The 14,229-nt window shown below is 39.1% G+C and overlaps 1 protein-coding gene across 1 annotated transcript in view; it reads left to right on the top strand.

The window, feature by feature from the left end:
- The window catches only part of LOC138657428 (vomeronasal type-2 receptor 26-like), a 54,067-nt gene extending 41,632 nt beyond the window's left edge, over positions 1 to 12,435 (top strand). The window contains exons 5-6 of the mRNA XM_069745217.1: positions 4,572 to 4,695; positions 11,374 to 12,435. Of these exons, the coding sequence (XP_069601318.1) occupies positions 4,572 to 4,695; positions 11,374 to 12,293 (1,044 nt within the window). The 3' untranslated portion in view covers positions 12,294 to 12,435. The remainder of the gene's footprint in view (positions 1 to 4,571; positions 4,696 to 11,373) is intronic.
- Positions 12,436 to 14,229: the final 1,794 nt, after the last annotated feature.

Here is a 14,229-nt window from a genome sequence, read left to right as displayed (position 1 = left end):
CTGTGTTTACCTTCATTGGCTGAGAAATGGCGCTTTTCGCATCATTGAAACGCGACTTTGGCGCGAAAGTCGCGTACCGCATGGCCGACCACGCACAGGGGTCGGATCGGGTTTCATGAAACCCGACTTTGCCAAAAGTCGGCGACTTTTGAAAATGAACGACCAGTTTCCCTCAACCCTAACCAGGAAGTATCTTAGGTCAGTGTAATAGAAGCTGCAGTGCTGACAGAATCTATAGCATGCAGGTCTGCATGCTATAGAAGTGATCAGCCTGCACAAAATGAGTGGAATTAAGGCTGGTATTATGGTTGGGATTAGGGTTAGGGGTGTGTCAGGGTTTGGGGTGTGGTTTGGGTTTTGATTAGGGTTAGGGGTGTGTCAGGATTAGGGGTGTGTTGTGGTTAGGGTTAAGGGTGTGTTGGGGTTAGGGTTGGAGTTAGAATTGAGGCGTTTCCGCTGTTTAGGCACATCAGGGGCTCTCCAAAAGCGACATGGCATCCGATCTCAATTCCATGAAATGTAAAACGGTGCTCCTTGCTTTCCGAGCTCTGCCGTGTGCCCAAACAGTGGTCTACCCCTACATATGGGGTATCAGCATACTCGGAAATATTGGACAACAACTTTTGCAGTCCAATTTCTCCTGTTACCCTTGTGAAAATAAATATTTGGGGGGCTAATATATCATTTTTGTGGGGAAAAAAAGATTTTTATTTTTACGGCTTTGCCTTATAAACTTTAATCAACCAAATAAACAACTATATGTATGGTCGTGTATCTTTATGAATACATAACACCTATAGATATGAAAGGACAACTAATGATTTAAGATTAAAATATAAATTTTATTATAAACACAATAATAACAGTTTAAAATTCAGGAAAGGACCTCCAGGTGGCAGTAGAATGCAGGTTATCATACAAGGGCATGTCAATAAATTTTGAATAATTAATTTCTAAGGAAATCAGATAATGTAACGAGCATGGAAATCTCACCATAAATGATCAAAAATTTAGGTATTTTTGCTTATATTGCACTGTTCACATTTCATAATATATTCCATATGGAAAAGTAAGGGATAAAGTGAACATAGTGCATGTAGCAGAGTTGATATTACAAATAAATACTCAAAAAATACATGCAGTGACAAAAATGTCAAATTTACCCACAAAAGGCTAAATAAAAAAATAAATAAATAATAATAAACTACCTCTAAAGTGCACCAAATAAATCGCATTGCACTGCATGCTAATAATTCAATATAAAGTGCATATGTCAGGAAAGTATCCATTTAAAGTGAACGCTGTGCATGAGTAAGCTATATAGATAAATAGATGATATACCCCAAAAAATAGATATAGTAAAGTGCCGTGCACAGTAAATAAAGGAGGGAAACAAGGATATAAATAAAATCAAATAGTTACAAAGTGCACCAAAATGTAATCATGTGAAATGTTTCCATGGTCAGACATACCCTGATGATAAGCCCGCACGGCCCAACGCGCGTTTCGCTTCAGCTTTGACGAGGGAGAATTATAAACTTTAGTGAAACACTTGGGGGTTCAAAGTTCTTACAACACATCTAGATAAGTTCCTTGGGGGTCTAGTTTCCAAAATGGGGTCACTTGTGGGGGGTTTCTACTGTTTAGGCACATCAGGGGCTCTGCAAATGCAACATGATGCCTGCAGATCCTTCCATCAAAGTCTGCATTCTAAAACATCACTACTTCCCTTCTGAGCCCCGATGTGTGCCCAAACATTAATTTTCTCCCACATATGGGGTATCAGCATACTCAGGACAAATTGGGCAAAAACTTTTGGGGTCCAATTTTTCCTGTTACCCTTGGAAAAATGCAAAATTAGGGGCTAAAAAAATCATTTTTGTGGAAGAAAATGATTTTTTATTTTCATAGTTCTGCATTATAAACTTTAGTGAATCACTTGAGGCATCAAAGTTCTCACAATATGTGTAGATAAGCTCCTTGAGGGGGTCTAGTTTACAATATGGGGTCACTTGTGGGGGGTTTCTACTGTTTAAGCACATCAGGGGCCCTTCAAACGCGACATGGTGTCTGAACTCAAATCCAACCAGTTTTGCATTGAAAAGTCAAACGGCGCTCTTTCCCTTCCGAGCTCTGCCATGCGACCAAATAGTGGTTCCCTCCACAAATGGGGTATCGGCGTACTCAGGACAAAATATACAACAACTTTTCGGGTCCAATTTCTCCTTTTACCCTTGGTAAAATTAAGTAAATTGGATCTGGAGTAAATTTTTTGTGAAAAAAGTTAAATGTTCATTTTTTTTAAACATTTCAAAAATTCCTGTGAAGCACCTGAAGGGTTAATAAACTTCTTGAATTTGGTTTTGAGGGGTGCATTTTTTAGAATGGTGTCACTTTTAGGTATTTTTTATCATATAGAACCCTCAAAGTGACTTCAATTGTGATGTGGTCCCCAAAAAAATGATGTTGTAAACATTAGAAATCGCTGGTCAAACTTTAACCCTTAAAATTTAGTAAGAAAATATTTTGGTTCCAAAGTTGTGCTGAAGTAAAGTAGACATATGGGAAATGTTACTTATTAAGCATTTTGTGTGACGTATCTGTGTGATTTAAGGGCATGAAAATTCAAATTTGGAAAATTGATACATTTTAAAAATTTTGGCCAAATTTCCATTTTTCACAAATAAACACAAGTCATATCAAAGAAATTTTACCACTATCATGAAGTACAACATGTCATGAGAAAAGATTGTCAGAATCACCGGGATCCGTTGAAGCATTCCAGAGTTATAACTTCATAAATGGACAAGCCAGAGCTGGTATGTGTTAGGTGTTGAGTTCCAACCGCTGCACAGGGGGAATCTTGAACCATGTCTGCTGCGGTTTCCCATTCTCCTCCAGCCACAGTGGAGCCTGGTCAGCGGAGACATCTATCCTAGTGTCTTGCTCAAGCAGATACTGGGCATTTGGTTACAGCTGCCTTTCCAGGCTCAGCCTTTGTAACAAGCATTGATTTGCGGCGAGCAGACGTTCCAGGGACAAAGTCCTGCTTTTCTTCTATTGATCATGCCCACGGGACAACCTCTCATTGGAGGTCGGGGGTCACATGCTCAGGTCCTGCAGCAGCTCCGATTGGATCACTAGCCAGGTCCCGGAAGGCTGCAGCTATAAAAGGTTTGCATGGCCGCTCGGCCATGCGCTAGTATAAATCTGAAATCGTGTGTGTGTGTGGGGATGTATGACTGTAACTGGGGAAAGCTCCTTAATCATTCTCATCCCTAGTATTGTTGAAAGGACTTGGGTGATTGAGCTACCTAGTGCCCTATCCAGCACTAGACACGAATTACTGCATCAATTAGCAGCCACCGCCAGTGCAGCGCTGTGCACAACCAGTGCGCTTTCCTAGCCCTAGTTAGGGTGGTTAGTGGCGTCCGTCAAAGTGGAGCTGTACGCACTCTGTGCAGTAAATATTTAATTAGTCCTGACAACTGGTCAGTGTAGGGTGGGAACTCCCTCTTGATCTCAGCATACATGGATTATGGTTTGAGACAACTTTGGGACAGGTGAGAGATATGGGAATGAGATTTTCATTTTTTTTACAGGGGACATGGGCTTTAGTGGATTGGGCATAAGGTATCATGGGTTGTTGTACTTTCTGTTTTCTACAGGTGACAACAGCTTGAATTAAAAGGGTGTAAGGTGAGTATAACTTTGTTTTTTCTTTTTAATTAAACAGGCTGTGTATTTTTTGTCAAATAAAGGACTTTATTCTGGATGTTCTTAATTTGCATCATGACTATGGGGTTAGTAACCCCTGGGCTTGATGTCATGCAAAGGTGAAATTGACCACACAAATATTATCCCACTTGCCACCACCAAAGGGCATGTGAAAAGCGCACGGCAAAGCACCAGAATTGGTGCATCTAATTAATGCACATCATCTGGGGTGGCTGTGGGCTGTTATTTTTAGGCTGGGGGGCGCAATATACATGGCCCCTTACCAGTCTTTGAAGACCAGCCCACAGCTGTCTGCTTTAGCTTGGTTGGCTGTCAAAAATGGGGGGACCACACGACATTTTTTAAAATAATTTATTACCCATCTATTTTTGATAACCAGCCATGGTAAAGCTGACAGCCAAGGGTTGTAAACCACAGCTGTCAGTTTTGCTTACACTGTTTATTAAAGATAAAACAGACCCCCACATCTTTTTTTATTTATTTTTATCTATTTACTTATAGCTCATGGAATACTGGCATCCACAGCACCTGCTCTCGCTGGCATATGTTGATGGGAGTAGCACTCACCTCACCCGATGCCTCTGTGACCGGCAGTAAACTTTTTACTGCCGGTCACAGCTCCTGGCTGTGATCATTTCTAGTTGTCACATGTAATCTTTTCCAGATGGATATCACATGTTCTGCCAATCCTGGGTTTAGAGCAAATTAAAATATTTGATGTAACTTTTTGTAAATCATCCTTTAAACTTGTACATTTTATATAGAGGCCAGAAAACATTTTTTAGAATTACGGTGTTTATATTATTTTATTTCTCTATTGCTTTATTTTATAGATTCCAGTCTCTAAATGTTCTAAAGATTGTCCACCAGGTTTTAGAAGAGTCATGAAGAGAGGAATTCATAAGTGTTGTTTTGATTGTGCGAAATGTTCAAAGGGAGAAATTTCTAATGATACAGGTGATATTGTCTTTCTTATAAATGAAAAGAGTGTTTTGAAATCAAATAGGTTACAGTTATTTTCAGGATCCAAAAGTTTAGATCGTTGCATACATTCATTGTTATGGGCTTTTTTACATAAAATCTTTGGCAAAATTGGAACATTTGTGAGCAGTTTAGGACTCAATGTGTTAATGTTAATATATTTCCAGAAAGACTGTTGTGCTATAAGCAAAACAAGCATACAAACAGCTCACCACACCGACGATGAATTCATCCCGCGTGCTCAACACAAGAGTAAGTGTAGAACCTCAAATAAAAATTAGCCTACTCTCCGTCTTCTTTAAAATAAACTTTTTATTTTTCTAACCCATGTGCTTAGAGATCATTAAAAACAAATGCGTTGAAACATCTGATGCATTTCCGAAAAAGGATTCCTTATTCATAGCTATTGGATATACATTGCGGTCACAATTAAATAGGCAACCTTCCAACCTGCCTCTTTCAATTAGTATACTGTTCGGCAGATGTATTATTCTTGAATTTTATCCAAAAATAATAAATAATAATAAAAAAAGAACCCCACAAATACACAAACAAAATTAGTGACAAATTATTTAATAATGTGATTTCATACCATACGGCTGTCTGGTTTGCAAATAAAAGCCTAATGGGCTTCCCTACTTAATATCAATCTCCTATGATCTTTTTCTCATGCATCTGCTTTTATTTTTTCGAAACCCATAGCTCTCAAACTACATATATCACCTGAATGAACTCGAGCAAAATGTAGAACTAAAGCTAAAATGTCTATCCATTTTTTTGTCACAACTGGGAATATGTTCATGAATCCTAACCTTAAGGCCACATTCACACGTTCAGTAATTTTTTTCAGTATTTTACATCAGTATTTATGAGCCAAAACAGGAGTGAGGGAAAATTACAAAAGTGGTGAGGTGTGTCTATTATACTTTTCCTCTGATTTTTCCTCTCCTGGTTTTGGTTTATAAATACTGATGTCAAATACTGATCAAATACTGAATGTGAGAACGTGGCTTGAGAGGTCCTGACATGCAACCCACATATTGCACTTTACATGAAATGAAACAAGTTACTGATACAAATTAATGTTAGGATTTACAGGACACAGTTTACCTTTCTTCAATGATTTGCATATGTTGTACCCACATTTACAGCAACCCTTTACTTTAAAGGGAACCTGTCACCTCAAATTGGCGGGAAATGTAAACGCCTTTTTTCCAATGCAATGGGCGACGTTTCGTCTTCATTTCTCCACCCCATCCGTCCCTGTTGTCCGCAATATGTTTGAGAATTAGAGTACTTGTCTTCCATAGTTTGCGCGTGCGCAATGCAATCTTCGGTCGCGCACGCGCAGTATGCTTTGCCCCTACTGCTGGCAAAGTCAAAAAGCATTACAGCGCATGTGCCTGCACACTATGTCCCAGGACACAGCGAAATTCTCCCGGGACTCACTCACACGTTGCTTCTAGGAACAATGTTGTCAGAGTATGGTGCCACTTTTACAGACTGATAAAAAAAACATACAAAATTGAACATAAAAGAAACATTCTTTCCTATATAATGACTTGAATTTAAGGCAAAATAAAAGCGAAAAAAAACAACCTCCTCCGATTTTCAGAGATGATGTCCTCCACCTATCTCTCAAAACGTTGAAAGGGTCTTCTGTATAGATGGGTAGTCAAGCTCAGTTATCAGGCGGTCGCATATATAGCTGTAGTGTCATCCTTCCTATAGTTAATAATTTTATAGGGCTAGTGGGAAGGCTAGAGGGAAAAGGCGGGCAACTGTTCCCCAGAGTAACCATGCATGGCAATTTCCCTTGTCAACGTTTAAATGTTCCTTGTTTGTTGGTCTATTCCTATTCCTATTGCATCGCTACCAACCAAAATAGTTTACGGTTCATTTTTTTGTCTTCCTCCATACACACAGTCATCAGGCAGCCCTAACTCACTTTTTAGAGGTCCATCAGAGACAGTGGAGTGTCTAGAGGAAGAAGGCGGCCAACTGTTCCCCAGAGTACCCACATACGGAAAGGCCCCACAAAAAGGGTTAGGTGTTCCTCACCCCTTCCCGAATCAAAAAGAGAATACGATTGAGGTTATTTTTTTGGCCTCCTCCTCCACCATATCCACAGAATCGTCATGTGGCCGTCACTCAATTTTTAGAGGGATATCAAAGGCAATGGGTGTAAAGAAGGAAAAGGTGACCAACTATTGCACCCATTTCGGCAAGTCAACTACAGCTATCGCTTGTCTGGCAGTGCTGCAGCAACATTTGCAAGTGCCAGATCACTGACTGATTTGTGATCTGCCCACATGCGGGAACTCAACATTATACAGCTATGGCAAAAATAAAGAGACCACTGCAACATTTTCAGTTTCTCTGATTTTTCTCTTTACAAGTATCTTTTTAAGTTTAATGTAAATTGTTATTTTATTCTATAAACTTCTGACAACATGTCCCTGAATTTCCAAGCAATAAAATTTGTATTTTTTTCTGAAAAAGAAAAATGGTCACAATTTTAAAAAAAGTCCAGTGCTTTTAGACCTCAAATAATGCAAAGAAAACAAGTTCATTATCATTTAGAAACAACAATACTAATGATTTAACTCATGTTACCATGCTGAGTGAACTGTAACATCCATCAGCTAAGTAAACTCTTAACATCTTATTCATTTCTGATGAACATCTGTAAGGGGAAACACGTCGAGTGTTCCTCAGAGATCTTAGTTGTTTTTTTTATGATATTTGCGATTAATCTCTAATAGCTCACATCCTGGCAATTTGAATTTCTTATCAATATTTTTTCAGAGGTGTTTGTTATACACGCATTTATTGCAATTCATTTGGGTTGATGCAATATCATCCCGGGCAGCACAGTGGCGCAGTGGTCAGCATTGCAGCACTGGGGTCCTGGGTTCAAACCCCACCAAGGACAACATCTGCAAAGAGTTTGTATGTTCTCCCCATGTTTGTGTGGGTTTCCTCCGGGTACTCCGATTTCCTCCCACATTCCAAAGACATACTGATAGGGAATTTAGAATGTGAGCCCCATCGAGGACAGCGATGATAATGTGTGCAACCTGTAAAGCGCTGCGGAATATGTTAGCGCTATATAAAAATAAAGATTATTATATATTATTATTATCATGCTCGGCATTTTTTACCTTACACTTATTTGTTCATTACTATGTAAAAATTGTGAAATTGTACATAAACAATAATATATAATATGATGACTGCAATATACTAGGAGAATAACAATTTTAATAGGAGTGCTTCCTGAAAAACTAACTAAAAAAGAATGCAAACATATATATATGTACTGTATATATATACAGTACAGACCAAAAGTTTGGACACACCTTCTCATTTAAAGATTTTTCTGTATTGTATTGTGTAATTGCACATTCACACTGAAGGCATCAAAACTATGAATTAACACATGTGGAATTATATACTTAACAAAAAAGTGTGAAACAACTGAAATTATGTCTTATATTCTAGGTTCTACAAAGTAGCCACCTTTTGCTTTGATGACTGCTTTGCACACTCTTGGCATTCTCTTGATGAGCTTCCAGAGGTAGTCACCGGGAATGGTCTTCCAACAATCTTGAAGGAGTTCCCAGAGATGCTTAACACTTGTTGGCCCTTTAGCCTTCCCTCTGTGGTCCAGCTCATCCCAAACCATGTCGATTGGGTTCAGATCTGGTGACTGTGGAGGCCAGGTCATCTGGCATAGCACCCCATCACTCTCCTTCTTGGTCAAATAGCCCTTAAATAGCCTGGAGGTGTGCTTTGGTTCATTGTCCTGTTGAAAAATAAAATGCAAACCGGATGGAATAGCATGCTGCTGCAAGATGCTGTGGTAGCCATGCTGGTTCAGTATGCCTTCAATTTTGAATAAATTCCTAACAGTGTCACCAGCAAGCACCCCACACCATCACACCTCCTCCTCCATGCTTCACGGTGGGAACCAGGCATAAATAGTCCATCTGTTCACCTTTTCTTCGTCGCACAAAGACACGGTGGTTGGAACCAAATATCTCAAAATTGGACTCGTCAGACCAAAGCACAGATTTCCACTATTCTAATGTCCATTCCTTGTGTTCTTTAGCCCAAACAAGTCTCTTCTGCTTGTTGCCTGTCCTTAGCAGCGGTTTCCTAGCAGCTATTTTACCATGAAGGCCTGCTGCACAAAGTCTCCTCTTAACAGTTGTTGTAGAGATGTGTCTGCTGCTAGAACTCTGTGTGGCATTGACCTGGTCTCTAATCTGAGCTGCTGTTAACCTGCGATTTCTGATGCTGGGGACTCGGATAAACTTATCCTCAGAAGCAGAGGTGACTCTTGGTCTTCCTTTCCTGGGGCGGTCCTCATGTGAGCCAGTTTCTTTGTAGCGCTTGATGGTTTTTGCCACTGCACTTGGGGACACTTTCAACATTTTACCAATTTTTCGGACTGACTGACCTTCATTTCTTAAAGTAATGATGGCCACTCATTTTTCTTTACTTAGCTGCTTTTTTCTTGCCATAATACAAATTCTAACAGTCTATTCAGTAGTGTATCCACCAGACTTCTGCACAACACAACAGATGGTCCCAACCCCATTTATAAGGCAAGAAATCCCACTTATTAAACCAGACAGGGCACACCTGTGAAGTGAAAACCATTCCCCGTGTCTACCTCTTGAAGCTCATCAAGAGAATGCCAAGAGTGTGCAAAGCAGTGATCAAAGCAAAAGGTGGCTACTTTGAAGAACCTAGAATATAAGACATTTTTTCGGTTGTTTCACACTTTTTTGTTAAGTATATAATTCCACATGGGTTAATTCATAGTTTTGATGCCTTCAGTGTGAATACAATTTTCATAGTCAGGAAAATACAGAAAAATCTTTAAATGAGAAGGTGTGTCCAAACTTTTGGTCTGTACTGTATGATGAGACACAGTTGACAACATTTGATGTTAAGTTAGTATGTCAGTAGGAGGACAGATTGCGGAATTGGAAGACGAGGTGGTGAACGATTAAGTCACGATTAATCATCAGATATCGTCAGATTCCTATGATGCTGCACAGTAGGAAAGAGGCGGAGGGAGATGAGGGAGAGCCGCAGAGAACTACTGCGCATGCACAAGATTCCCAGCCCCGCAGTGTGAATAAATTGGAAAAGACTGCGGGGCAGGATCTTGGGCCGCGCGTCCACCCAGGCGCAAAAAGGAAGACATCATGTTATGTCAGTGAATGGGCAGCGCTAACTGCGCATGCCCAAGAAAAAAGATTACAGCGCAGGCGCCTTGTAAATAACTAAACGCTGAGGAGGCGGCACCCAGAAGAAAGGAGGAAATGATTGATGGCTGTGAGGCGTCTGTGTCAGGGGGGAAAGACCTGCCCACCTGACAAACTAGAGGTATGAGGGACAAATTATAAAAAACGATTCTTTCAGCAGTGGAAGGGCCCCGAACTAAAAGAGCCACTTTGGCAGAATGCAGCATTAGTGCTGCACAAGTTCTTTTACTTAAAAACGCCCGGGGGGGTGACAGGTTCCCTTTAAACTCATTCGTATTTTTGAGAAGCAGAATAAACAAAAGCCTGCATTTCAAGAATTTATTGCATTTATTATTTTTACAATGTTTACTGTCTAGTAAAAGATCTAAGACAACTTTATTCTTGGGTCGACAAGAAAGATAAAAAAGGATACAACATTTTATATAGTTTAATTTTTGGTTTGAGCACTAAGAGCAATATATTTGCAAAAAGATTAGTTTTTTAATTAAAATATGTGGCACTTAGGGCTAAAACCGTTTTATTTAGAAACCGACAGAAAACAATGAGAGCTAGCTTTATGAGTTTTTAAGATCAATTTTTATTATCTCTTCATTACATTTTTTTTTGATTCAATATGACAATTCTACATTTTTGGCATTTTTTAATTTTATACAATGCTCACAGCATGGGATTAGTAATATAACAGGTTTATTTGCTGAGGTTGTTCCACACACAGTGATAGCAACTGTGTATACTATTTTTTTTTTTGTTTTTGCATAAAATTTGCATTTTTAATTCTGAAACATTTTTACTAATTATAATGTTTTTTTCTGTATATTATAAAATTATAAAATATAATTATACCTTTTGAAATGTTTTCAAACATCGTTGAACTTTATGTTATTTTTTTACTTAGTCCCATTGTAAAACTTAAACATTTCAAATTCTGATTGCTGGTCCTGTGATCTACAGTGTATTGCAGTACATTAGACTTTTCAGTGTTAAAATAGCACTTGACCTGTTAGACCCTTCTCAAGAAAGGATGTAACAGGCCATTGCAGCTGGCAGACCGTGGGGTCAGTACATGTTTTTTTTTATTGGCAGGGCATGTGTCATCATCTCAAGATTGCATTTAAGGGGGGTGAAGATAGGATTAGAGGAAGTCCCCATTAATTTTATTATTTTGATTGTGCCCATTATATTGGTAGTCATCAAAATGCTGCTTTCACTTTTATACAGCAGCATCCAATGTGTTAAAAGCCTTGATTGATGCCAGCATAGATTGTAGCCAATCCATCTTATATAATAAGAATTATTGCTTGCGTTTGTTATATCCTTTTTTTATTGTTCCGTAAAGCAGAGGTGTATTTTCACACATTTGTTTTTTTTGCAGACAGCCTAACATGTCAAAGATGTTCTGAAGATCTATGGCCAAATGATATGAATAAGTGTGTCCCAAAACTTATTGAGTTTCTGTCCTACACAGATGACACTACAGTTCTTGCTGTCTCTATAATTTCTATATTACTCTTTGTTAAATCTACACTAATCTTGATCATCTTTATTTTGTTTCGAGACACTCCAATTGTCAGAGCCAATAACCATACCCTGAGCCTCATTCTCCTGGTTTCCATCATGTTGAGTTTCCTCTGTGTATTTTTGTTTTTGGATCGTCCTACACATGTCACCTGCATGCTTCGTCAGACTTCGTTTGGGATCATCTTCTCTGTAGCTATTTCTTCTATTTTGGCTAAAACCATCATGGTCTACATGGCCTTCAAAGCCACCAAACCTGGAAGTTCCTGGAGAAGATTGATTGGCGTGAGGATTACGAACTGTGTGGTCTTCTTCTGCTCATTTATCCAAGTGTTACTCAGTATCATTTGGTTATCTACTTCTCCTCCATTCCCAGAGATGAACACTCACTTATATCAGGACAAAATCATATTTCAGTGTAATGAAGGGTCAATGTTGGCTTTTTCGATACACCTGGGTTATATGGGACTACTCGCTGCCATCAGTTTTGTTATTGCATTCTTGGCCAGAAATTTACCCGATAGTTTTAATGAAGCTAAGAACATCACATTCAGCATGCTGGTGGTCTGCAGTGTCTGGGTGGCTTTCATCCCATCCTACATGAGTGTTACTGGGAAAAATACTGTTCTTGTAGAAATATTTTCCATAATATCATCATGTGTTGGAATTTTAGGCTGCATATTTTACCCTAAATGTTATATTATTGTGTTAAAATCAGAATTAAACACAAAAAGTAATTTAGCAAGGCACGTACATGACAAAAGAAAAGTAAAATAAGATCTGCGTTTTAAGAAGGACTGTATTGAACTCCTGTGAAGCTTTTTAATATTAATGCGACCTCAGTCATGTCAAATTAACCCCAACTTACATGGCTATGGGTAACTAGATGGTGACCATTCTTCACCGCTGCAATGCCATACACCTTTGGTAGATTTATCAAAGTGTTTAAGCTAGAATTCTGCCATAAAACACTTTGAAAAGATGCTAAATGTTTATGCATGCAAAATTTCTGTGCTCATTTGACAATTTGTGGAATATTTTATTCTAGAAATCTTACTGCAGTCCCTAACATTTGTGGTGAGACAAATCCTCTTTTAAGATGGTCCTGATTTATTAAGAGGCATGTGTATCTTTATATTTCAGGCACCTATGACTTCACAATGATCCCTCATCAAAACTGCTGTAAAAAACATTGCCCTTTAGGAATCATGGCCTATGTGTACAGGTTCTGTAGTGTTTTTCTTGCTTTCTATTTTTTACACGATTCTTTGAGATGTGTAAAATTTCAGAAGATTTGTGCAAATTTAATCACACATTGTTTGACTTTTTGCTTTGTTCAACATTGACTTGTTTATTCATCTTTGGTAGATATGAAATTTCAAATAAAGCAATTAGATACATCTGTGAATCAATTACAAATTTCAAATAATCATATATAAACTTTTAGGTTACAACTTCCTGCCTCTTTCAAAATGTCTGTTTTTCACAGGTCCCTTCTGAAACCATTGGGAGCGGTTGAGGAGGACTCCTCGCCTGTCAGTCCTCCTGCATTGGAGGAGGGCTATCTGGAATATGAAGTGGGACACATCGTTGATTCTCGATGGGTGCACAGGAATCTGCAGTATTTGGTGCACTGGAAGGGGTATGGCCTAGAAGATCGGATTTGGGTCTCGGCCAGTTCAGTGCATGCCGACTGGTTGGTTCAGGCTTTTCATGCCAGACATCCTGAGAAGCCTGAAGGTCCAGTGGCCCCCTGTTAAGAGGGGAGTACTGTCATGGTTGTGGGGAGCATTCCTTCCCTGTCCTCTCAGAGATAATTTTGTATGGCCTCCTTTCGGTTTGGGGAGGACTTTATTTACCCGCCTTCGTCTGGGGATTCTTGTCAGTGATACATCTGTTCTGGCTTTGCTACGTCTTGACCACTCTCAGCGTCTCAATCTTTGGCATGTTCAGACCTCTCTCCAGTTTCACCGGTCTCGGCGTCTGGCTCTGCCTCCGGCCACTCCCCCAGTGGTCACTCGTTTCAGGTCCTGCGCTCTGGCAGGTAAACTCAATGCAGCGCTCCCCTCTCATCCTCTGTCCATCTGTATCTCGTGCACAGTCTCCTACTGAAAGTCTGCAGCAGGGTTCTTGATAGGAACCAGAGCTGCCACAAATCTAAAAATTAATCGTGACATTATTTTAATGGAAAATGCTGTGCAATCCATAAATAGTGTATTTTTGAGCATGAGAAGCTGAGTAAATTGATGTGTTCATTGCTGTGTATTTGTTTTATATAGCTGTGAAAAAATGTTGTAACGTAAGAATGCATTCAAAAATACAAGTGTTTATCATTTATTTTTTGTCAATTAAAAACATTTTGAGGTGTGTGAACAAATGAGAAATTGAAATAATTTCAACATTTGGGTGTGACCACACTTTGCCTTCCAAACTGCATAAAACCATCACAATTTTTGGAGGAATGCGGCTGGAAGCTTGTTCCATATAATTGTGAGAACTAGCCACAAATCTTCTGTGGACGTTGGCTTGTGAAAATGCTTTTGTTTCGTCATGTAATCCCAGACAGATTTTATGATATTGAGGTCATGTGGGAGCCATATCATCACTTCTGGGACTATTTGTTCTTTTTTCCAAAGTTGATAGACCTTTATGACATTGGCTGTATCTTTGGGGTCATTGTCCTGTTGTATAATATATTTGAAGACAGTCATAT

The sequence above is a fragment of the Ranitomeya imitator genome, chromosome 1, assembly GCF_032444005.1.
Source record: "Ranitomeya imitator isolate aRanImi1 chromosome 1, aRanImi1.pri, whole genome shotgun sequence".
NCBI lineage: Eukaryota > Metazoa > Chordata > Amphibia > Anura > Dendrobatidae > Ranitomeya > Ranitomeya imitator.
This window is presented reverse-complemented; position numbering and strand designations above follow the sequence as displayed.